The 25,890-nt window shown below is 42.5% G+C and overlaps 2 protein-coding genes across 3 annotated transcripts; one reads left to right on the forward strand and one right to left on the reverse strand.

Moving 5' to 3' along the window:
• Positions 1-1,195: 1,195 nt before the first annotated feature.
• rpp25l (ribonuclease P/MRP 25 subunit-like) lies at positions 1,196-3,641 on the reverse strand. 2 transcript variants are annotated; one of them, XM_041187873.1, is made up of 2 exons: positions 3,524-3,641; positions 1,196-1,853 (listed from the first exon to the last, which is right to left on the reverse strand). In XM_041187873.1, the coding sequence occupies exon 2, from the start codon at positions 1,808-1,810 to the stop codon at positions 1,256-1,258; it is 555 nt and encodes a 184-aa protein (XP_041043807.1). In that variant the 5' UTR covers positions 1,811-1,853; positions 3,524-3,641; the 3' UTR covers positions 1,196-1,255. The 2 variants fall into 2 exon arrangements, with proteins under 2 accessions (XP_041043807.1, XP_041043798.1); XM_041187864.1 differs by lacking the exon at positions 3,524-3,641 and adding an exon at positions 2,058-2,285.
• Positions 3,637-25,890, forward strand: dctn3 (dynactin 3 (p22)). The gene is made up of 7 exons (XM_041187887.1): positions 3,637-3,763; positions 11,965-12,049; positions 16,189-16,275; positions 17,988-18,071; positions 18,389-18,447; positions 18,716-18,775; positions 24,083-25,890. The coding sequence occupies exons 1-7, from the start codon at positions 3,680-3,682 to the stop codon at positions 24,170-24,172; spliced, it is 549 nt and encodes a 182-aa protein (XP_041043821.1). The 5' UTR covers positions 3,637-3,679; the 3' UTR covers positions 24,173-25,890.

The following is a 25,890-nucleotide window of genomic DNA, read 5'->3' on the forward strand; positions in this document are numbered from 1 at the left end:
ATTTCATCCTCCATTCCCTTATTATCTACTATTTACTCCCCATTGTCACTCCTGTTCTGGCAGGTATTAATTGTTAGCCTGACCAAGTCCCAAGGGGAAACTTGGCCAAGCTTTCACAACAATTTCCATTTATATTTTTGTTACGAGAAGGTATGTACACTGAAGTCAGAGGTAAAGATTCCACTACCACTTTGAGATTTTAAGTATTAAATTAAAACATTTATTAGGAAAACTTAAAACACACAAGATTACGGTTAGTTAAATTTGGTATTTATAACATTTCCCAAAAGATTTCTACTAGTCTCCCAAATTAACACCCTTTTCAAGGCAAATTTTTCTCTGTGGGTTGTGAATCTTTGGAACTCTCTTCCTCAAAGGGCAGTGGAGGTAGGGTCAATGAATATTTTTCAAGGCAAAGGTAGGTATATTCTTGCCTAATAAGAGTGTCAAAGACTATTGGGGGTAGGTGAAAATGAGCAATTGAGAGCACAGTCAAATCAGCCATGATCCTAAAGAATGGCAGAACAGGCTTGAGGGGCCAAATGGCCTAGTCCTGTTCCTAATTCATTTGTAAAGCTGCTTTTGTCCTGAATAAAAGGTATGATTCCCTGGTCCTTGCTGTGTTAATGATCTCAGGCCAGTAACAGAGGTTCTGGGCTATGATGTAATGTAAAATTACATAAAATTACATGGAGGGAAATCAAATCAAGGTTTTTAGTGCTATTGCTATTCAGACTTGCTGGGAAGTCCACGTATCTGAATGTCAGGGGAAGACATGATGAGGATCTACTGTGAAAATCTGACTGAATAACTAAACCTGTGAGACCTACCAAAGGTAGCCTGTACATGGTAACACCACAAGCTGCAAGTATCCCCCCCACCCTCACTTGGAAATATATCGCTGTTTGTAAATCCATCAAAATCCTCAAACATTCTCCCAATCAGTCCTCTGGGTGTAGCTACACAACAAAGACTTCAGTGCTTTTAGAAGGTGGCTCACCACCACATTCACAAGAGCAATTAGGGATGGGAAATTGGTTTTTGCCAGAAATGCTGGCATCCAATTAACAATTTAAAAAGCTTACTGTCACAGTCTAAGTTTAACACACGAAGAATGACCATTTGAGAAAAAGGTACTTAAGAGAAGAACATAGTGTCTTCAGAAAAGGAATAAAATTGGAGTAGACAAAAAAACTGAAGCTACTTGATGAGATTTTAATTTGAAAATAAAATTACAGCATTTTCCACCACCCACTCAGCTTCTGGATTTCTTGGGCCTTTCTCCTCTTCCAGATCCAGGATGTTTACCCCCTTTACCCATCCCATCGCCTCCTTGTCTTTTTTTCCTTTGAGTCAGTGCCTCCTCTTTTAAAGAATGTATCCACAAAGCATCAAAGGACCCAGGAGCCTGGTAGCCTGGCTCATTTGTATGCAGAACGTCTTTAGACAAGAGAACGTAAATGGCAGGAAGGTTTCTTTTTACAGTTAAACTATCTAATCCTGCCTCTGAAACAATAGGTTCCCAGAGTTCTTCAACCTGTTTATAAAATAGTTTGGTAATTTGATGGAGGCCTTTTAATCTTCTCTTCATGATTTCCACACAGGTGATTGCTTTGCTGACTGCTTTCCCTGTGCCAGTGAAAAGGATCTCTCTGGTACTGGCTGATTCCATCTTTCCAATGGCATATCCCATGAGATTTCTTATTTTGCTACCTTCCTTCACCTTCATTTCAATGATATCTTTTGGAAGATTGGCAATTGGCTGCTGACAAGGGAGTTCTGTGATTTTTGTCTTCTGGTAGTTTTCCATTACAAGAAACTTCCTGTAATTCTGAGCTGATGGAAATCGGAACCTGTAATTATAAATACAAATTACTTTACAACTGCAAAACTAAGAATCTGGACAATTCAGTCTGTCTGTCACTCTAATTTACTGTAATCAAAAATGCCTTCTATTCTTGTCCCTCTCCCAAAAATGCTAACTCATCCTAAGAACAGACACTGACAACCCTCCAATAGTTCATTGGGTGGCTATTCCACATGTAATAGCAACTTACTTGACAATGAAGGCATCATAGCCAAGCTTGACTCTGTCCTCGCCTGACATCTGTATGTGCACATTAGAACTTAAGTTAGGAGATAACACTCAGGTGTGACTGATGTTTCCTACCCTACGTAGAAGATTGAGGGCAATAATGGTATCCATATTGTTGCAGGAACTGAGATCAGCCAGCAATACAGACAGCAGATTGAATTAGCTCTTTCTGATCCATTGTTCAGCCACAATTCCATGATGCATATATCCTTTAGAGGGCAAAACATTTCCTTGTGCCACAATTGTAGAAGAAATTGCTTTGTATATATTATTTACATTATATCCCTCTCACTGGCCTATCAGCCTACACATTACACTCAAGTCATTGGAATGGGAGTGGAGCCCACATCCTTCTGACTCAGGTTGAGCCATGGTTTGCACTTAAATAAAAGTGCTGTGAATACTGGATACCAAAAGTAACAAAATTTTGGAAATACTCAGCAGGTTAGGCAGTATCTGTAGGGAGGGAAACAGAGTTAACATTTCAAGTAAATTACCTTTTGTCAAAACTAGCAAAAGTTGGAGCTATAACAGGTTTTGAGCAAGTTTCGAGGCAAGGAAAGAGAATGAGAGCAAAAAAAGGGTATGTGTCATAGCGTTGATTGCAGGAGATTAAATAACCAAAGGGATGATGCAAAAAAAAGGGAGTGATATTGGAACAAATAAAGAAATAAATGGCAAGTGAAATCATTATCAATTTGTTGTGTCTGAAAAAAAATGAGAACCAAGCTTACGATATTGATACAGCTAGAAGGCAGTAAAGTGCCTAATCAAAAAATAATGTGGTGTTCATTGAGCCTCATTCGAACAGTGTAGGAGGCCTGAGGATAGAAAGGTCGAAGTGGGAAGGAGAATTAAAATGACAGGTAACCCAAAGCTTGGGGGGTGACGCTTGTGGGTTGAAAGAAGGTTCCCCAAAGCGGCCACAATCTGCACCCGAACACCATCGTGTGGAGAGGACTGCATCGTTAGTAGCAATTAGTGTGTTAAACTAAAATAACCACATGTTAATCATTGTTTCAGCAGGAAGGCGTGTTTGGGGTTTTGGACATTGGGAGAAGAGACAGAAGAGTAGCTGTGTGAGGTGGCGATTAAGTGGATCAGGATGTCATTTACTCCTTTAGACTCATTTTTCGCTTCTTTACTTATCCTATTACCATCTCCCATTTCCTTGCACCATGTTCCCTTTAAGGTCCCCCACCTTCACCCCATCACAGACCTTCCCTTTCGGGTGTTTCCCCTCCCTGCCTCATCACTTTCCCTGACTCTGCTTCAATCCTGTTCAATCTCCAACTTCTCCCACTTCTGATGTCCTGAAACATTAATTCTGTTTCTCTCTCTGCCGAGCATTTCGCGTTTCGGTAACCAGTCACCATATTCAACAGCTACTGTTCCAGTTACTGAGTATTTCCTAAGGATTTCATTCACCTTACTCCAGTCCCAGGCTCCACTCTACTCCCCTCGGCCCACCTGCAGGAAACCGTTTAGCATGCGCGCGCCGACGCTCGGCCCCGAATCCCGGCTCGTCCCTCTGACGTCATTTCCTGTGCGCCAGCGAGGGAGGGGCCGGAAGTGGTGGTGACAATGGCGGAGTTGAAGAAGCTGCAGATTCGACTGGAGAAACTCGAGACTCGGCTGTACGGAGAGAGAGTGAAACAGGCTGGCCAGGTAAAAAGGGGAAGGAGTGGGGTGGAGGCACAGGCACAGGTGGAGGTACAGGTGGGTACAGGGGGAGGGAGGTGGAGGCACGGGAGCAGGGAGGTAGAGGCACAGTTGGGTACAGAGGGATGGAGGTGGAGACACAGGGGCAGGGAGGTAGAGGCACAGGTGGGTACAGAGGGAGGGAGGTGGAGGCACAGGGGCAGGGAGGTAGAGGCACAGGTGGGTACAGAGGGATGGAGGTGGAGACACAGGGGCAGGGAGGTAGAGGCACAGGTGGGTACAGAGGGAGGGAGGTGGAGACACAGGGGCAGGAAGGTAGAGACACAGGTGGGTACGGGGGAGGGAGGTGGAGGCACAGTGGGTGGAAGCACAGGCGGGGACAGGCAGATACAGGGACATGGAGCTACAGGAGGAGCAAAGTTTACTAAGTATCCAGCAAGGGAATTTGATGAGGTTAAGCTGTTTATACTTCAATGCAAGGAGTATGACAAACAAGGCAGATGAGTTAAGGGCACAGGTAGACACATGGCAGCAGGAGATCTGGCTAAAGGAGGGACAAAACTGGCAGCTTAATATCCCTGGTTATAGAGTCTTCAGACGCGATAGAGTAGGAGATAAAAAAGGAGGGGGGGGGGGTAAATGGTTAAAGAATCAATTCCAGTTGTGAGAAGGGATGATATACTAAATGGGTCAATGAACGAGGCTTTATGGATTGAGCTTAGAAATAAAAAAGGGCAGTCACACTACTAGGCGTATACTACAGGCCCCCAAATAGTGAAAGGGAGATAAGAAAAACAAATATGTAGGCATATTTCTGCTTGTTAAAACAAAAGGGTGTCATTGTTATAACGGAGATCTGGCTAAAGGAGGGACAAAACTGGCAGCTTAATATCCCTGGTAATAGAGTCTTCAGACGCGATAGAGTAGGAGACTTCAACTATCCTAATATCAAACAATATAAGGGGTACTGAGGGAGAGAAATTCATGCAGTGTGTCCAGGAAAATTTTTTCAACCAATCAGTGACAAATCCAACGAGAGGAGATGCAATTCTAGACCTCGTCTTGGGGAACGAAGAAGGGTAAGTGGGTGAAGTGACAGTTGGCGACCGTATCGAGGATAGTGATCACAATTCAGTTAGATTTAGCATTACCATGGAAAAGGACAGGGATAAGGCCGGAGTAAAAGTCTTGAACTGGGGGAAGGCAAATTTTGCAGAAATGGGAAGGGACTTGGCTGAGGTGGACCGGACAGCACTGCTGGAGGATAAAACAGTGGAAAACCAGTGAGAAGCACTAAAAAGCGAGATCCTAATTGTACAAAGTAGACACGTCCCCTACAAAAATAAGAGTGGTACTGTCAAATCTAGACCCCCCGGTTGTCTAGAGGAATACAGGGGAAGATCAAACAGAAAAAGAAAGTGTACACTGGCACAAAGAACTAAGCACTGCAGATAGCCTAGACAAATATAGGAAGTGCAGGGACAAAGTAAAAAAGGAAATAAGGAAATAAAAGAGAGGACATGAAAAAAGATTAGCAAGTAAAGTTAAAGATAACCCAAAGATGTTTTACCAATACATTAATGCTAAAAGGTTAGTTAAGGAAAAGTGGGACCTATCAGAGATGAAGATGGAAACTTGTGTGTAGATGCAGAGGCTGTGGGAAGGGTTTTGAATGAATATTTTGTCTCTGTGTTTACAAAGGAAAGGGAGGATGTAGATATAGTAGTCCAGGAGGAACACTGTGAGATATTAGACAGGATAGTCATAACGCGAGGAAGTACTCGAAGGGTTGAAATCCTTGAAAGTTGATAAGTCCCCAGGGCCAGATGGATTGTTTCCGAGGTTGCTGAAGGAAGTCAGTTAGGAGATAGCAGATGCTCTGAGGATGATTTTCCAATCTTCACTAGATACAGGCGAGGCACCGGAGGACTGGAGAAATGCAAACGTAGTTCCATTGTTTAAAAAGGGATAAAAGGAAATGCCAAACAATTATAGGCCAGTTAGTCTTACATCGGTACTGAGCAAATTAGTAGAATCAGTCCTGAGAGATAGGATTAACTGTCATGTGGAAAGGCATGGACTAGTGAAGGATGGTCAGGATTTGTTAAAGGAAGGTTTTGCCTCACAAATTTGATTAAATTCTTTGAGGAACTGACAAGAAGGGTTGATCAAGGTAGTGCAGTGGATGTTCTGTACATGGATTTTAGCAAAGCATTTCTCAAGGTCCCAGATGGCAGATTGGTCAGGAATGTAAAAGCCCATGGGATTCAGGGTAATGTGGCAAACTGGATAAAAGGTTGGCTTTGTAACAGGAAACAAAGGGTAATGGTTGATAGATGCCCTTGCGAATGGAAAGTTGTCTCAAGTGGTGTTCCACAGGGCTTGGTGTTGGGACCCTTGCTGTTTGTGTTATATATTGACAATTTGGACGTGAACGTGGGGGGCACGATTGGGAAATTTGCAGATGACACAAAGATTGGCCGAGTAGTGGATAGTGTAGATGATAGCCATAATCTCCAAAACAATATAAATGGGTTGGTGGAGTGGGTGGTAAAGTGGCAGATTGATTTTAACATAGAGAAGTGTGAGGTCATACATTTAGGGAGGTCAAACAGTTACAGGGATTACACAATAAATGGGAATATACTAAGAGGGGTAGGTAAAGTGTGAGATCTTGGTGTACAAGTACACAGGTCCCTGAAGGCAGCAATTCAAGTAGACAAGATTGTAAAGAAGGCATATGGAATGCTCTCCTTCATTGGCAAAGCTATAGAATATAAAAGTAAGGATATAATGTTGGAATTGTATCAAACACTGGTGAGGCCACAACTGGAGTATTGTGTGCAGCTCTGGTCACCACATTACAGGAAGGACATAATAGCTCTGGAGAGAATGCAGAGGAAATTTACAATAAGGTTGCCAGGGTTAGAAAAGTGTAGCTACGAAGAGAGATTGGATAGGTTGGGATTATTTTCCTTACAACAAAGGTGACTTGATTGAGGCGTACAAAAGTATGAGGGGAATAGATAGAGTGGACAGGATAAAATTGTTTCCCTTGCTGGAAAATTCTACAACCAGGGGTCATTGATTCAAAATAATTGGCAGAAGGTGTAGGGGGGAACATGAGGAAGAACATTTTTACGCAGAGGGTAGTGGGTGTCTAGAATTCACTGCCCAAATTGGTGCTGGAAGCAGAAACTCTAAACTCTTTTAAAAAGTACCTGGATCTGCACCTAAAGTGCTGTAAGCTGCAGAGCTATGGACCGGGTGCAGCTAGGTACAGGAGGAGTGGATGGAGGCACAGCTAGGTACAGGAGGAGTGGATGGAGGCACAGCTAGGTACAGGAGGAGTGGCTGGAGGCACAGCTAGGTACAGGAGGAGTGGCTGGAGGCACAGCTAGGTACAGGAGGAGTGGCTGGAGGCACAGCTAGGTACAGGAGGAGTGGCTGGAGGCACAGCTAGGTACAGGAGGAGTGGCTGGAGGCACAGCTAGGTACAGGAGGAGTGGCTGGAGGCACAGCTAGGTACAGGAGGAGTGGCTGGAGGCACAGCTAGGTACAGGAGGAGTGGCTGGAGGCACAGCTAGGTACAGGAGGAGTGGCTGGAGGCACAGCTAGGTACAGGAGGAGTGGCTGGAGGCACAGCTAGGTACAGGAGGAGTGGCTGGAGGCACAGCTAGGTACAGGAGGAGTGGCTGGAGGCACAGCTAGGTACAGGAGGAGTGGCTGGAGGCACAGCTAGGTACAGGAGGAGTGGCTGGAGGCACAGCTAGGTACAGGAGGAGTGGCTGGAGGCACAGCTAGGTACAGGAGGAGTGGCTGGAGGCACAGCTAGGTACAGGAGGAGTGGCTGGAGGCACAGCTAGGTACAGGAGGAGTGGCTGGAGGCACAGCTAGGTACAGGAGGAGTGGCTGGAGGCACAGCTAGGTACAGGAGGAGTGGCTGGAGGCACAGCTAGGTACAGGAGGAGTGGCTGGAGGCACAGCTAGGTACAGGAGGAGTGGCTGGAGGCACAGCTAGGTACAGGAGGAGTGGCTGGAGGCACAGCTAGGTACAGGAGGAGTGGCTGGAGGCACAGCTAGGTACAGGAGGAGTGGCTGGAGGCACAGCTAGGTACAGGAGGAGTGGCTGGAGGCACAGCTAGGTACAGGAGGAGTGGCTGGAGGCACAGCTAGGTACAGGAGGAGTGGCTGGAGGCACAGCTAGGTACAGGAGGAGTGGCTGGAGGCACAGCTAGGTACAGGAGGAGTGGCTGGAGGCACAGCTAGGTACAGGAGGAGTGGCTGGAGGCACAGCTAGGTACAGGAGGAGTGGCTGGAGGCACAGCTAGGTACAGGAGGAGTGGCTGGAGGCACAGCTAGGTACAGGAGGAGTGGCTGGAGGCACAGCTAGGTACAGGAGGAGTGGCTGGAGGCACAGCTAGGTACAGGAGGAGTGGCTGGAGGCACAGCTAGGTACAGGAGGAGTGGCTGGAGGCACAGCTAGGTACAGGAGGAGTGGCTGGAGGCACAGCTAGGTACAGGAGGAGTGGCTGGAGGCACAGCTAGGTACAGGAGGAGTGGCTGGAGGCACAGCTAGGTACAGGAGGAGTGGCTGGAGGCACAGCTAGGTACAGGAGGAGTGGCTGGAGGCACAGCTAGGTACAGGAGGAGGGGCTGGAGGCACAGCTAGGTACAGGAGGAGGGGCTGGAGGCACAGCTAGGTACAGGAGGAGGGGCTGGAGGCACAGCTAGCTACAGGAGGAGGGGCTGGAGGCACAGCTAGCTACAGGAGGAGGGGCTGGAGGCACAGCTAGGTACAGGAGGAGTGGCTGGAGGCACAGCTAGGTACAGGAGGAGGGGCTGGAGGCACAGCTAGGTACAGGAGGAGGGGGTGGAGGCACAGCTAGGTACAGGGGGAGGGGGTGGAGGCACAGCTAGGTACAGGGGGAGGGGGTGGAGGCACAGCTAGGTACAGGGGGAGGGGGTGGAGGCACAGCTAGGTACAGGAGGAGGGGGTGGAGGCACAGCTAGGTACAGGGGGTGGAGGTGGGCACGGGGAATTGGGGTAGTGGACTGGTTCCCTGGCCAGGTGGTGGGGGGGCTGGTGTGGGATGGGGTAGTTGAGGCCAGACATGGAGGAATAGTGTGTGGTGGGTTGGGCGCTGCAACAAGGAGGAGGAGTCCACGGAGGAAGATGGCCGGATAAGCCAAGTCATGAGGGATAAAGTGGGAAGAGATGCAAGTTGAGTTGGAGCTGTCTGTTTTCAAACTAGGTAACAGAGCTTATTGTTCACTCTGATTAGCCTGTTAAAGTTTACTTACTGTTATATAGTCTAGTTTGCCTGGGAAAGCATATTTTGGATAATGGACTTGTTGAGGTTATGAAGGCTCTATTACTGGATAGGAAAGAGGAGCAGGAGTAGACCATTCAGAGTTTTAAGTCTGTTCCCCTATTCAGTACAATCATGGCTGATTTTTGGCCTCAACCCCACTTTCCCTTCACTCCACATTCCTTGATTCCTGAGAGATCAAAAAACAATCCTTCCAGCTTTCGCTATACTCAATGAAGCACCCACAATGTTCCGTGGTAAAGAATTTCAAAGTTTCACAAAATCTGAGTGGAGTTATTCCTCCTTACCTCTGTTCTAAATGATCAATCCCCTTATCCTGAGACTGTGCCTCTGTGTTCTAGATTCCCCAGTGAACATTGTCTACCATATTAACCCCCTTCAGAATCTTGCATGTTTCAATGAGGTTACCTCATTCTTTTAAACTCCAGAGAATGTAGGCCCAATTTACTCAGCCTCTTATCATAAGACAACCCTCTCATCCCAGGAAACAATCTAGTTAATGTTCGCTGTGCAGCCCCCAATGCACTTCTGTCCCCCTTGGAATATTTTTCTCAACCTTGGCTGCCTTATAATCATATCTCTGTAATGGTAATTCAATCAAGCCAGTTTATCTTGTTGTGAATGCTTCATGCATTTAGATATCCCTTTTCATTTGATTTTTTAAAAGTGTTCTTTGCATGAATTTTATTTGCCAGTGTGCTATTGCTGTTAGATCCCCGGCCCTCCTTGTCCATTTTGCTTATCTTTATACCCAAATTGCTACACTGCTCCATTTCCCTACACCTGACCCTCTCCCCATCTTAATGTTTAGAGCCCTATTCACAGCTTATTATACTAGTAATACGTTATTTGTCAGGACTTGGATCCCAGTCCAATTCAAGTGGGGCCCATCTGAACAGCTCCCTCTTGGATGCTGCTGCCAGCGTCCCACAAATCAAAACCCCTTCTTCCTTCTCCAATCTGCTGTACCTTATACCAATCCTGAGATTGACCCTTTGAGATTCTGCATTTTAATTTTAACCTTGGGTTCTGCTCCCATGTCGGCTGCGATAACTGGATCCTCCCACTCAGAGTTTGTCTTCAGCGGCAAAGACATGCCTTTAAACCTGGCACTTAGCAAACGATACAATCTTCAGAACTCCCAATTGCAGCTGTGAAGAATGGAATTCCCTGTTCACACACAACTTTGGATAGATTGCCTGGATGAGTGCAGTTCCCACAACCCTCCAGAAGCATGACACCGTCCAGGACAAAGCAGCCCGCTTGATTGGTACCACATCCACGAACATTCACTCCCTCCACCACTGACGCACAGTAGCAGCAGTGTGTACCATCTACAAGATGCACCACAGCAATCACCAAACCTCCTTAAACAGCACCTTCCAAACCCATGACCACTGACATTTAGAAGGACAACGGCAGCAGATGGAGGGGAACTTTCAGGTGGTGGTGTTCCCATCTAAGTCACTCACCATCCTGACGTGGAAATATATCACCGTTCCTTCACTGTCGCTGGGTCAAAATCCTGGAATCCCTCCCTATAACAGCACTGTGGGTGTACCTACATCATGTGAACTGCAGCAGTTCAAGAAGGCAGCTCACCACCACCTTCTCAAGGGCAACTAGGGATGGGCAAAAATTGCTGGCCCAGCCAGTGAAGCCCACACCCTGTGAATGAATAATAAATAAAAGATTAATTGATTGTCAATTTTAATATGTGACTTCAATGAAAGGTTTCTTTATGATACATAATTACAGAGGGATGTTTATATGGACTGATTTTTGCAAGCCATATTCCAGGAGATGACGCATTTTCTGATTTCTTGTTTGTTTGCTGACTCGCATTACATTCCATTAATTCTGAAAAGATTTTGTTCATCTTGTTTGCAGATCGCTTGCAGGCTCTTGTGGCCAAATCTAAGTATTGCAGCTTTACAAGATTATATTTATTTGTCAATTTATGATCTTTTCAGCACTTGGGAATCATAGACCAGTATGCCTCAACAAATAATTCCGGAGGAGGAAACTAACTGCGCTTGATAATGAGGAACCATTCATGGATCACTTTATAGTTAAAATTGAAAATTTTTGATCAAGCTCAGGCCCATTTTTTTTCTCTGGTTCATTTTCTTAACTTAATCCATTTACTTTGCATTTGGGCACCTGCTATCCTGCCACTTGCACTTCACCTAGACACATCTGTTGTTTCTTAACTTGTCCCATTGCCACTTCCCTTGACTTTTCACAATGAAAAGATTTGTCAGTTAATCTGACCTACCCTCCAACCTATCACAGACCGAAGAAGTTCGGAAGAAGAGAGATATTGGAGTCAATGTTTCTCTCTCCACAGATGCTGCTTGACCTGTTTAGTTTTTCCAGTGTTTTCTGTTTCTATCACAGACCTTCCCTTTTACTCTTCTTCCCACTCTTTTCCCCTTTCACATGCTCAAAACTTAATACTTACCCAGTTCTAATGAAAGGTCACAGAGCTGAAGCATTACCTCTGTTTTTTTCTCCTTTGATGCTGCCATATCTGCATATTTCCAGCATTTTGTTTTTATTTGATTTCTAGCATCCACAGTATTTTGCTTTTGTATAATATTAGGCCATTAGAAACCTTGAACCTGCTTTGCTAGTAAATATGATCCATGGCTGATCTTGTACCTCAACTCCACCTTATCCCCATATTTCTTGATGACCTTGGAACTAGTGCAGTTGTGGAGCAGGGTGGGTTTTGGACAAACATCAGTCTCAGCTTCTAACTAAAAGCACAAGAAAAGTCCAAATTTAATGTTACAGTTTTAAAAAATAAAATAGACTTGACCCAAAATTTATGGTGTGCTTATTCAGCTAGTATGCTATGTTGTTTTCCAGTTTACAGATGCTGTTGTAAAAGTCCAGGCTTCTCTGGGGAATATTTCCAGCAAAAGAGAGAGGATAAAAATCTTGTATAAGAAGAGTAAGTACAGACTATTGTGTTTAAAGCAAGATTGAGCTACATAGATTGTGTTTGTTAAAATTTACATTTTTCACATGTTTATCTTGTCTGGAAGCATTTTTCAAGGGCTTTTTTGCTCTTTGTTTTGAAACCCTAAATTTTATGGTAGGAAAAGTATCTCCAGATCCATCCTTTTAAACATCTTTTTTTCAAAGCTAGGGTGGAAAGCAATGGGCACACTGCAGGACACCACCTGAGTTTAAAAGGAGTAAATTTTAAAAATTGAGAAAAGGTAAATAGGAATTAGTGATCAATTAACTGCGAGTTTGAGTGTGAAGACCTGATGGAAGTGTAGACACAAAAGACAGAATGGGAAGGAGTTCCATAGTGTGGAGATCCTCAGGAAAAGAAATTGGGAGTCTGTGTAGTTGAATGGTGTTAGCCTCCTTAGACATGAGACCAACATTAGCCAGTTTTCGCCTTTATAGGGAACTGAGTATTGGGGACTGAACTGTTGATGGCAGCTTTAACAGTGGAGCAGATGTTGGAAATCTGTTTATGGTCAGGAGATAGTACAGCTAAGAGTAATAAATTTAAAAGGGTTATGGTTGGCACCATCAAAGTTAAGACCTGGCTACTGTTAGACTTGCTAGAGATGTGAAGAAACTATCTTTGCAGAGTTGACATACAATTTTCATTGCACCTTTGAAGAGATTAAGATGTCGTGCTTAAGCTGTTCAGCTGGAAATGTCCATGATTTTGCAGGATGCTTGTGTGGAGTGAAATTAGCTGCGAGAGGCAGGTAGGGTTGGAGAATACCTTCATCATCACAGCAATGTCCATAATATTCTTAGAAATAAAAACAAAAAATGTTGGAAATACTCAGCATCCGTGGAGAGAGGAATAAATAACATTTCAGGTCTGTGAACTTTCGTTGGAACGTCCAGAGATGCTGTCTGAACTGCTGAGTATTTCCAACATTTTCTGTTTTTATTTCAGATTTCCAAGTATTTTGCTTTTGCATAATATCATTAGGTTCACCTTGATCGACCAAAGGAAAGTTACCAAAAATTTAATGCTTGTTCTAGAGTTTCAAAGATGGCAGAAGACTTGAGCCAAGTAGATTGGGTAAGACTAAGTGGGAATATTACAAACGCAAGAAAAATGAAATACCTGTATGATATTGCAAAGGAAGTTATCTTAGAAATTGAGCTCCAGGATTCCTCATGGCAAATTCAGGTGAAAACTGTGGATACAATAAATGCTCAGTTAATTACGCATTGTATAATTGGTTCAAGTTGTGTGACAAACTGGATACAATTATAGCCCTACAAAGTACAAGGCATCTCGGAGACTGAGCCTTTCAGGATTCATTTAATGCTCAAAGAAACAGGAGCTAATGGGTACAGTTTCTCTTTGTCCATCTTTATCTAAACCTATTGTCATCTTGTACACCTTTATTAGATCTCCCCTCTACCTGCTTTGCTTTATGGAGAGCAATCCCAGCTTCTCCAACCTAACCTTGCAACTAAAAGCTCAATTCCCTCATCCTTGGAACCATTCTGGTAACTCTCCTCTGCGCACTTTCAAGGACGTTCACATCCGTTCTAAAATGGTGACTAGAACTGGACTCTATGCTCTAGCTGTAATCTGGCCAGAGCTTTCGTAACATCCCTGCTTTTGTACTCAATATCTCTATTTATGTAGTCCAAAATCCCGTATCCTTTGCTAACTACCTCCTGAATATGTCCTGCTGCCTTTAAAGATCCAGGCACATGAAATCCCCAGCACCCTCTGGACCTTAACACTCTTTAGATCTATGCCATTAAGTCTATATTGCCTCTCATAAGCTTTTGTCAAAATGCATCACTTCACACTCCTCTGTATTAAATTCCATCTGTCACTTGTCTGCGAATTCTGCTAGCCTATTAATGTCCTGGTGCAGTTGATGGTACTATTACTGTATGGCACACCTAAAAGTTTGGTATTAATGGAAACTTTCCAAATTAGGTTTGTATCCCCTTATCCAGTATATATCAAAAAAGCAGTGGCCCTAGCACTGACCCTTGAGGGTCCATATCTACCATCCTCCAGTCTGAAAAATAACCAGTTACCACAATGCACTATTTTCTCTCAAGCCAATTTCTTATCCAAGCTGATACTAAGCCTCCTATTCTATGCGCCTCAATTCTATTAACAAGCCTATTATGTGGTACTTTGTCAAATGTTTTCTTAAAATGCATATAGACAACATCCATTGCATTCCCTTTGTCAACCTCCTCTGTTACTTCATCAAAAAGTTCAATTAGATTAGTCAAGCATGACCTGCCATTTACAAATCCACACTGGTTTCTTTAATTAACTCAAACCTCTCTAAGACCCTACTGAATTTTTTTCTCCCTGATTATCGTTTCTAAAACCATAACCACTAGTGATGTTAAACTAATGGCCTGTAATTACTAGGAATGCCCTTACAATCTTTCTTGAATAAGGGTGGCACATTTGCCACACTCCGATCCTCTGGTGCCTCCCCAAATCCAGTGAAGATTAAAAGATTATGGTAAGCCCTTCTGCTGTCTCCAGCTGCCCTTCCTTTAGCAACCTGGGATACACGCCATTCAGCCTGGGCAATTTATCCACTCTAAGCATTTCAAGCCATTCCACCACACCCTGCCTATCAGTTTTTACTCTATCCATTACCTCTGCCATCTCTACTTCCACCAATATTTTGTGAGCATCCTCTTCATTGGTAAACACTGATACAAAGTACTCGTGACGTATTCTAGCCTTTCCCTACACCTCTAAGTGCATTTCACCTACAGCCTCATATGATCTGCTGGTAAAGAAGAGGGACTCACTGATGGTTCAGAAATGCCTGGTTGTCTGCCTGATTATGGAATCTCTTGTAATGACTACGTTCTTGCTGTTTTGCACCCCCACTCCGAACTCTGTGTAGTCCTTTTCCAATTTGTGCCATGTCTGGGCTGCACTCCTTCAAGTGTCTTCATTCTTAGTCTCCAATGCTGATTAAAGGTTTGAGACTAGCCCACACTTCTTCACTTGCTCTGCTTCCTTCTCTTCTGGATGGCTATTCATCAACTATTCTGAGCTCTCTTTGCCTGTGGGCTGGCCACCTCTTAAAACATACCATCCAGTAAATTCTCACCCTCCCTGTGACTCCTTCTGGCCCTCGAGTTTGGAAACCTGAGCTTGAGCTCAGGCAACTGGATATACTTCCCACACACATGAAGTGACTGGAAGTTCCCATGGGACACAGGAATTGTAAGCAACAGGTCTCGGCTATCCATCATGATCTAAAGGAGAAAAAAATCTCCATTTCCTCGCTTAGATTCTAGTTAGTATCTTGCTTAAAATCTTTTATCAAGCTACTTCATAATTAGCTATTTTAGTAGATAGTTCAGATTTTTCATATAGGATACTATTTTGTGATTTTTTTCAGTTTCAGCACTGCAATGTTTTGCAGTCCAATGTAGAACAACAATTTATCATAAAATAACCTCTGGTAACTAATTTTTATTTTACAATGTATATTACAGCTTATTCATTTTATTACAGCTGTTCAAATAGTGGTATAACTGTTGGACTGTCTTGTGTTTGTGATGCTTGGGAGTTCTACCCTTAATATTTAGAAGTGCTCATTATAAGTTAATTTTGTCCAATTTGGTGGATTTTATTTTTGAGTTTTTACATACATGCTGATTTCTGGGGAGATAGAGGAAGCTGCTGTACACGGTTTAGGTCTGCGTGCTATTCCTGGTCTGAATAGGTTCGAGGGACTTAATGGCATTCTCCTGTTGCTATGGTAACCTAGAAGCATTTGTTCATCGATGCAAATGAAGTTTTAGCTTAAGGTTATGTTATGTAATCAAACAAGTGACTTTGCAACTCCACCTTGTCACCTCTTGCAACATCTTGGCCTCTCAGCTGTCATTGTCTAATGTCAGTTTGGGTGTTTTTGTATTATTTGATCACACTTCATTAAATCTTGAGTTTGCTGTTTGAAAATCATTTATTTGAAAGCACCTTTGTTCCCAGAAACAGATTTTGTTCCAACTTCTGTAGAATACAAAATATTACTTTTACCTTTTCCTTTTAATATCAGAATTTAACTGGTTATTGTATTATTTCTATATTTTCAGTTGATGATCTTATAAAGTACTTGGACCCTCAGTACATTGACAGAATTGCTATCCCAGATGCCATGAAACTAGAGTTCATCTTAGCAGGTAACTATACCAGCAGGTATCAGTGAGAAAAGTTAAGCATTCATTGAGCTAAGTAGAGCAGAAATAATACTTATCTGATCTTTTTCATATTTTCAAGATTGGAGGTATATTTTGAGAGAAGAAACAGGTACAGAAAGAAAATTTCTATAGTGCATTTAAAATTTAACAAAAATTCCAGAGGTACAATTTTTTCACATGCTCACTGGATGTGGGTGTTGGTGGCTAGGCCAACATTTATTGCCCCATCGCAAACTGTCCTTGAGAAGGTGGTGAGCCACCGCCTTGAACCGCTGAAGTCCATGCGGTGTAGGTACACCCACAGTGAGGTGAGGAAGGTAGTTCCAGGATTTTGACCCAGCAGCACTGTTCCAAATCCAGATAGTGTGTAGCTTGGAGGGAAACTTGTAGATGTTGGTGTTCCTGTGCATCTGTTGCCCTTGCCCTTAGGTTCCTAGTCAGAGGGTTAAGAATATTTGGAATTCTTTACCCAAGAGGACTATAGAAGCTCATTGAGTATGTTTAAAGCCGAGATTGATAGATTTCTAAATACTAGTGACAAAGGGCATAGTATGAGAAAAGGGCATTAAAATGGATGGTCAGCCATGATTTTATTGAATGACAGAACAGGCTTGATGGGTTGAATGGCCTACTCCACCTATGTTCTAGGGGGTAGAGGTCGTTGATTTGGAAGGTGCTGTTGAAGGAACCATGGTGAGTTGCTACAGTGCATCTTGTAGATGGTACTCATTGCTGCTGCTGTGCATCAGTGGTGGAGGGAGTGAATGTTGAAGATGGTGGATGGGCTGCCAATCAAGTGGGCTGCTTTGTCCTGGATGGTGTCCCGGGACTCAGATGATGGACCTCCAACAATCACAGCTGTCTTCCTTTGTGCTAGAGATGACTCCAACCAGTGGACAGTTCCCCCCCCCTAATTCCCATTTACTTCAGTTTTGCTAGGGCTCTTTGATGCTACACTCTGTCAAATGCTCTTCTTAATGTAAAGGGGCAGTCATTCAACTACACCTCTGGAGTTTAGCTGTTTTGTCCATGTTTGGACCAAGGCTGTAAATGAGATCAGGAGCTGAGTGGCCCTGGCAAATCTCAAACTGAATATCAGTGAACAGGTTATTGCTGAGTAAATGCTGTTTGAAAGCACTGTTGATGACACCTTCTGTCACTTTGCTGATGGTCGAGAGACTGATGGAATGGTAATTGGCTGTTTGAATTTGAACTGCTTTTTTTGGACGGCCATACCTGAGCAATTTTCCACATTGCTGGGTAGATGCCAATCTTGTAGCTGTACTGGAACAGCTTGGCTAGTTCTGGAGTATGAGTCTTCAGTACAATTGCCAGAATGTTGTCAGGACCCATCGCCTTTTCAGTATCCAATGTATTGAGCCATTTCTTGATATTACGTGGAGTGAATTGAATTGGCTGAAATCTGGTATCTGTGAGGCTGAGGTTCTGAGGAGGAGGCCTGGATGGCAATTTGATGGATCATCCACCTGGCAATCCTCTGCAATCACTTGCAGTTCCAGTCATTTGCAGTTCCAGTGACTATTATGAATAAAACCTAGATTTCCTGGATTCTGTCCAAATGAGGGAATGATTTTAAATCTGAAAATATTTATTTGGCATTTTATTCTGAGAGAACAATGTGTTGTGGGGTATTTGGGAAAAATTTTATTAACTTTGTTTTCCTTGCATTATAGAGGAGCAATTTATCCATTCCCAAGTGCGTCTTTTAGAATCTGTGAAAAAACATCGGCCATATCTTGAGAGTGAACACATTAAGGGTAAGTTTGAGTAATTATTAGAAAAACAGTCTTATCCAACACTTTTTCCTGTCAGTCTTTTTTATCATTGTCTGGATAAATAAAGCAGTACTGACACTTTACTGTCTCCTGCATACTAGTTTGCTCTTAAAACCCACAATTTAAGGATGTGAAGAGGGTGTTTAGAAACTGATCTCACCCTTTCCTAGCCTATCCTTCAGCCCCCTGCCTCCCTGTCCTCTTGCTCTCATTTCCACACCCATATTGCTGTGGATATTTGGGGATTAAGTCCCCTGAACGTAACAGGAAATAAATGTCTATATTGATATTTTTTGCAGCTGTTCCAAACTATTCCTCAAAGGTGCAAGCACTGACCCAGGTTCAAATTCAGGAGCAGGTACTGTATGCGCTGCAAATATTTAGCATTTCACTAATTGTTTTTATTGTATAGCATGAATTTTACTGAGATACAGTAAACTTTCTAATGATATCTGTTTTGTATTAAAGCTTATTTGAAATTTTTTGAAATAATGTAAATGCAACCAAATAGATCAAATAATCTGCCAGTTTTTTAATCATTTTTATTGATCACTTTATTTTACTTTGTGTAGATATGATTTTTTTTAATCCTCTGTCCTACATTTTTTCTCATGGTTTTTATGTAGGATCAATGTAATGCAATCACAGAAGATGTAAGCAAGATGCTTGATGAGTATAACAAAATGGTATCCTTTGGTTTCTGCAATCCATATTTTCATATGATCCCTCAGATTATGATAACTGTATACTGTTCTTCATTCTATGCAGTAGCATTAACTCCTCTATACAGTTTGAAGGAATTTTGGCTGCATTTTATGAGTAACCTATCTAGATTGGGGGTGCACTGAGTACTGTCTTGGACTGCATTTGAGTGCTTCAGTTGGAGTTTGGTGATTGTGTGTGCTTTAAGGGTTAATTTCCATCTGCAATCTAGTCTGTCTTTAATTAAGCAATTAACTAAAAGTTGCACTTAGTGTTGGGAGAAGGTGAGTTTTAGTCCAGTTTTAAAGCAGGGCTCATTCAGGCTCTGCTTGCAGCTAGTTAATTGGATAACTGGCTTAAACAGGTTTTCAGAAGCTAGATTCAGGGAGCATAGAAGCAGGCCATCTACAGTGCTGCTTTGACTGCACTGAGTGCTGTCTTTGGCTGCATTTGAGTGCTTAATTTGGAGTTTGGTGAGAGGGAGTTTGGTGAGAGGGAGTTTGGTGAGAGGGAGTTTGGTGAGAGGGAGTTTGGTGAGAGGGAGTTTGGTGAGAGGGAGTTTGGTGAGAGGGAGTTTGGTGAGAGGGAGTTTGGTGAAGAGGGAAGGAGGTGATTCTTTCATTTCCTACATTTCCTTGAAGAGCAAAGGCCTTGGTATGTAATACTTGTTGAGTATTTCTATTGTCCTTAATGTCCTCTAAACTAGAGGAAGTAAAAGGAGTAATTTAAGGGTAAGCCAGGGAAATGTTCCTCCTGTGCAACATGGGAAGTCAGGGACACTTCCAGTGTCCAGGGTGACCACGTGTGCAAGAAGTGTCTCGAGCTGCAGCTACTTGAAATCTACATTTCGGATCTGGAGCAGCAGCTGGAGTGACTGTGGAGCACCCATAGGGCTGAGATCTTTGTGGATAACACATACAATGAAGCGGTCACACTGCAGGTAAAGAGTGCACAGGCAGAAAGGGAATGGGTGACCGCCAGACAGAGTAAAGGCACTAGGCAGGTAGTGCAGGAGCCCCCTGGTTCCATCTCCCTCTCCAACAGATCTTCCATTTTGGATACTGCTGGGGGAGATGGTTTCTCAGTGGAATGCAGCGAGAACCAAGTCTGTGGCTCAGCTGCACAGGGGGATAGAAAAAAAAGAGTGGGAGAGCAATAGTGATAGTAAGGAGAACAGATAGACATGATACCAGAATAGTATGTTGCCTCCCTGGTGCCAGGATCAAGGATGTCACTGAGGATATTCTGAAGGGGGAGGGTGAACAGCCAGAGGTTGTGGCCCTTATCGGTACCAATGACATGGGTAAAAAGAGGGAGGAACTCTGCAAGCAAAATATAGGGAGCTAGGAAATAAAAAGCAGGACCTCCAAGGTAGTAATCTCAGGATTACTCCTAGTACCACGAGCTAGCGAGATCAGGAACAGAAGAATAGACCAGATGAATGAATGGCTGGAGAGATGAAGTAGGAGGGAGGGATTTAGATTCCTGAGGCCAGAGACCGATTCGGGGGAAGATGGGACCTGTACAATAAGGACAGGTTGCACCCCAGCAGGACCGGGATCAATACCCTCGCAGGGGTATTCACTAGTACTGAGGGGGAGGGTTTAAACTAGAGTGGCAGGGGGATAGGAACCTGAGTGGGAAACAAAGATATAAATGAAAGTGGAAGGCAGAGGAAACAAAGGCTAGCAGCAAATAGGGCCATAGTACAAAAAAGATGAGTTTAAAGGCAGTGTAATTGAATGCATGGAGCATTTGCAATAAGGTGGACGAATTAACAGTGCAAATAGATGTAAATGAGTATGATATAATTGTGATTACCGAGGCATGGCTGCAGGGTGACCAAGGCTGGGAACTAAATATCCAAGGATATTCAATATTTAGGAAAGGCAGGTAAAAAGGAAAAGGAGGTGGCAAGGCATTGTTAAGGATGAAATCGGCGCAATAGTGAGAGGGGATATTGGCTCAGAAAATCTGGATGTAGAATCAGCCTGGGTGGAGCTAAGAAGCAACAAGGAGCGGAAAACATTATAGGCCTCCAAACAGGGGTGCCAATGAATAGGAAATTAGAGATGCATTTAATAAGGATGCTACAATAATCATGGGTGACTTTAATCTACATGTAGACTGGCTAAACCAAATTAGCAATAATACTGTGGCAGGTGAATTCCTGGAGTGTGTATGAGATGGCTTTTTTTTAAAACTATACATCGAGAAGCAAACTGGCTATCCTGGATTTGTTTTTGTGCAATGACAAGCGGTTAATTAATAATCTTGTTTTGCAGGGTCCTTTAGGAAACAGTGACCACAACATGAAAGAGTTCTTCCTTAGATTGCAAAGTGAAGTAGTCACTAGGGCCCTAAATCTAAACAAAGGAAACTTCGAAGGCATGAGGCGTGAGTTGGCTAAGATAAATTGGGGAACTTATGTTAAAAGGCATAATGGTGGGAAGGCAATGGCTAATATTTAAGGAACATTGCAACAATATGCATTGCAATAGTTATATATCCCTTCCTGGTGCAAAAACACAACAGAAAATGTGGCCCAACCATGGCTAACAAAAAAAAAATTAAAGATAGTATTAGATCCAAAGCGGAGTCATATAAAGTTGCTAGAAATAGTAGTAAGCCTGAGGATTGGGAGCAATTTAGAATTCAGCAAAGGAAGACCAAGAGATTGATTGAGGGGGAAAAAATAGAGTATGAGAGTCAACTTGCAAGGGACATAAAAGGACGGTAAAAGCTTCTATAAGTATGTAAGAAGAAAAAGATTGGTGAAGACAAATGTAGGTCCCTTACAGTGCAAAATGGGAGAATTTATAACAGAGAACAAGGAAATGGCAGAGCAATTAAACAACTACTTTAGTTCTGTCTTCACAGAGGAAGACACAAATAACTTCCCAGAAATGCCAGGGAATCGAGGGCCTAGTGTGAGTGAGGAATTGAAGGAAATTAGTATTAACGTAAAAACAGTGCTGGAGAAATTAATGGGACTGAAAGCCAATAAAACCCCAGGGCCTGATAATCTACATCCCAGGCTACTAAAGGAGGTGGCCATGGAAATATTGGGTGCGTTGGTTGTCATTATCCAAAATTTTGTAGATTCTGGAACAGGCCCAGCAGCTTGGAGGGTGGCAAATGTAATCCCACTATTTGAAAAAGGAGGGGAAAAAAAAACAGGGACTTGCAGACCGGTTAGCATAATATCAGTAGTAGGGAAAATGCTAAAGTCTATTATAAAGGATGTGATAACAGGACATTTTGAAAATATCAACGGGATTAGACAAAGTCAACATGGATTTATGAAAGGGAAAGCATGTTTGACAAAGCTAGAGTTTTTTGAGGACATAACTAGCAGAATAGATAAGGGAGAACCAGTGGATGTGGTGTATTTGGATTTTCAGAAAGCCCCACATGAGAGGTTAATTTGCAAAATTGAAACCGTGGGATTTGGGGTAGTATATTGGCATGGATTGAGAATTGGTTAGCAGACAGGGAACAGAGAGTAGGAATAAATGGGTTTTTTTTTGGAGTGACAGGCAGTTACTAGTGGAATACCGCAGGGATCAGTGCTTGGGTCCCAGCTATTCACAATATACATCAATGATTTGGATGAGGGAACCAAATATAATATTTCCAAGTTTGCTGATGACATGAAACTTGGTGGGAATGTGAGTGGTGAGGAGGATATTAAGAGGCTTCAAGGTGATGTAGACGAGTTGAACAAGAGGTCAAGTACATGCAGGGTGCAGCATTACGTGGATAAGTGTGAAGTTATCCACTTTGATAGGAAAAGAGAATGGTGCAGTATTATTTAAATGTTGATAGATTGGGAAATATTGATGTACAAAGGGACCTGTGTTTGCCTTTGTATGCCAATCACTGAAAGCAAGCATGCTGATGCAGCAAAGGCAAATGGTATTTTGGCCTTTATTGCAAGAGGACTTGAGTACAGGAGCAAAGGTATCTTACTGCAGCTATGCAGGGCCTTGATGAAACCACATCTGGAGTATTGCGTGCAGTCTTGGTCTCCTTACCTAAGAAAGGATATACTTGCCATAAGATGGAGTGCAGCGAAGATTCACCAGATTGATTCCTGGAATGGCAAGATCGTTGTATGAGAGAGTGGGCCACCTAGGCCTGTATTCACTGGAGTTTAGATGAATGAGAGGGGATCTCACTGAAACATGTAAAATTCTGACGGGGCTGGACAGACTGGATGCAGGGGTGACCATTCCTCTAGTTTGGGGGTCTAGAACAAGGAGTCACAATCTCAGGATATAGGGTAGACCACTTAGGACTGAGATAAGGAGAAACTTCTTCACTCAGGATGGTGAACCTGTGGAATTCTCTGCCACAGAAGGCTGTGGAGGCCAAGTCACTGAATATATTTAAGAAGGAAATAGATTTCTAGACTCTAAAGGCGTCATGGGTATGGGAGAGAGGAGTATGGCGTTGAGATAGTGGATCAGCCATCATATTGAATGGCGGAGCAGGCTTGAAGGGCCGAATGATCCTCTCCTATTTTCTGTTTCTGGTTTTGGGCTGGGGGGTTAGATTTTTTAGTCTCAAACCTGTTTTGGGGCTTATAACTTTGCATTTTGTACACGTAAGACAATCTTTGGGTCAGCTTTGTGTTCTGGTGAGAGACTGATCATCCTATGTTTTGTATTCAGGTTGAAATATTTGTTTTTAATTAAAGATTTTTACCTCAACTTATCCCTGAGTTCCTTAGTATTGTAGTTACTTTCCCCTTCACCTAACTCAAATTTTCTGCATGGTGTTTTTGAATTTAAGTACCTGTCATGCGACTAATTTAGAAGTGAATGTCTCAACAATAAAATATATTTCTAGATGGTTGTGAATATGTATTTGTATGATTCTGTTAAGAAGGCTGCTGGAATGAGAATTGGCAGCTGGAATTGGCCTATGCACCTCTGGTAGGAAATGATGGGCGGGATCCTTTGTGGTCTCAAATTTCAATGATTCTCGTTGGCAGCTATGAGACAAAATAAAAGGTGCATTTGAGCTTTGGCCCAAATTTCAGGCAATATCATTTCAAGTGTTTATTAATGATGCTGCCTTTAGTGAATCTGTCCCGATGGCAAGCTTCAAGATTAGATTGTAATTTACATATTTCTCTTTGGCATTATTTGTGCTGAAGCACATGAATAAGTGAGGAGCATTTTTTCATCAACTTGGTTTATTGAATATTGGAGTAGACATTCAAAATTTACAATTCAAATACTTTCAGATTCTGCAGATACCTTCACCTTAACAATGACCCTCAGATTCTGCTCCTTTCAAAGCAGTTTGTTCAATGGGAAGAACTGCTAACCAAGCTTGAAGCCGCAAAGCAAATAAAGCCACTCTCCGACTGATATCACATAGTATGGGAGGATCAAAATGTTATGTGGAAGTGGAGCAAACCATTCTTTTTGCTATCTATATAGTATTGTATATGTAATTAGTAATATTGGAAATAATATTGTTTGAAAATATATTCCCTACAATTATATATTTTAAAATCTCCTGCAATGGGAGAACTAGCATTATATGATAGTAATCAGTGGCAGGATGAATGCCCTGATTCTGAGTGTCATATTTCTAGGTTTACATTCTAATATTTAAAACTTAAACGGACCATAAAATATAATTTTATTCATATTTGAAAAAGAACAGGTTATGCATATTTGCTAATTATTACCATTCTTTTACAGTGTTTAAAGACTGGGTGATTAGTGCAGATATGATGCAAAGCTCTTTGTGCAATCTATGTAACATAGAATTTTTGCAGTTTACTATCTCATTGGATTAATTTGTCAAGAGGATTGTATATACATATACTAAATCCTTATCTGTTTTGTGGATTACTTTGGTAATTGAGTATTCTGTGAGAAGTAAGTACAATGGTATGGGCAGAGGAAATGAACACCAGTCTCAGTAGTTGTGGACAGACACCAGAAGGGTCTACTGAGTATCGTATGAAAGTGTTGGTTTTGGACTGAGCACACTACCACCAGAATGCATCAAGCATTTCTCTTAAAATCTTGAGCAAAAATAGTTAACAGTCACCAGGTAATGCTAAGAAAGAGTTGTCTTTGAATTAGCCACTCAATTAAGAGATTCAGTATTGTCAGCTCCCATGGGAATATGAGATGCCTTTCCTTATGGAGGACTCCTCTGTCAATCACAGAGTTAAAGTCATCTGCACCTGAAATTCCTAGGCAGTTTCCCATCTGGGTGTTAACTAGCCTGATCTGAGATCAGAACAGGCATTCTCCAAGTAGCAATCATAGGCTAACATGCAAAGGTCCTATTTTAAATTAGGCTTGTGGGAATAGTGGAGTTAATACAATCTTACTATGACACATCGTGTTTTCCATTAAGATGATATTAAAATCTTGTGAAGGGGTTATGATCCACAGAGGCTATTTCTAAATAAAACAAATTAAATATAAAATAACTAAACTAAATCATTATAAGAATTCCATGAATCTTAGTGGTCATTGAGGAATTCTGTTCACTGAATTGCCATGTCTCCTTTTACAGGACTGCCATTACAAGAATTCTAGGCAGTAAACCATGAGGCATCCATTGAGCTTGTGGCTGTTACATGTTGGCACTTTAAGGTCATCTATGCGTATCTGAAAAAGGATAAAGACCAACTGGCCAATTGAGCTTTCGTGTATATAAGCTTAGTGTAACTTCTGCAGACCATCATCCCATCCCCAGCCAGGCAGCCGCCTTAAGAAATAAGAGACCACAATCTGGACTCCCAGAGCATGCACAGGAATCCATGAAGTCCTGGTCATTGCATTTACCTCCCTGCTTAATTCTTTCTCTCTCCCCTGTACCTGCCCCATCCATTAAAACACACCAAGTATAATAAAATACATGAAGAAACATCGAAAGTGCAAAGGAGTGATGCCACAGTAGAATGTCAGTCCCCTAGCAACTGAAGCCTTAATTTAAAACAAACTATCCCTCATTATTAGAGTTTCTTTTCTGTTTGGAGTTTTTTTTTAAATTAAAGATTCTTACTGCTGCTTCTAAAGCTTCTCATTTCTGAACAAATAAATATTTGGTAACCTGTGAA

The sequence above is a fragment of the Carcharodon carcharias genome, chromosome 1 (assembly GCF_017639515.1).
Source record: "Carcharodon carcharias isolate sCarCar2 chromosome 1, sCarCar2.pri, whole genome shotgun sequence".
Classification (NCBI taxonomy): Eukaryota; Metazoa; Chordata; class Chondrichthyes; order Lamniformes; family Lamnidae; genus Carcharodon; species Carcharodon carcharias.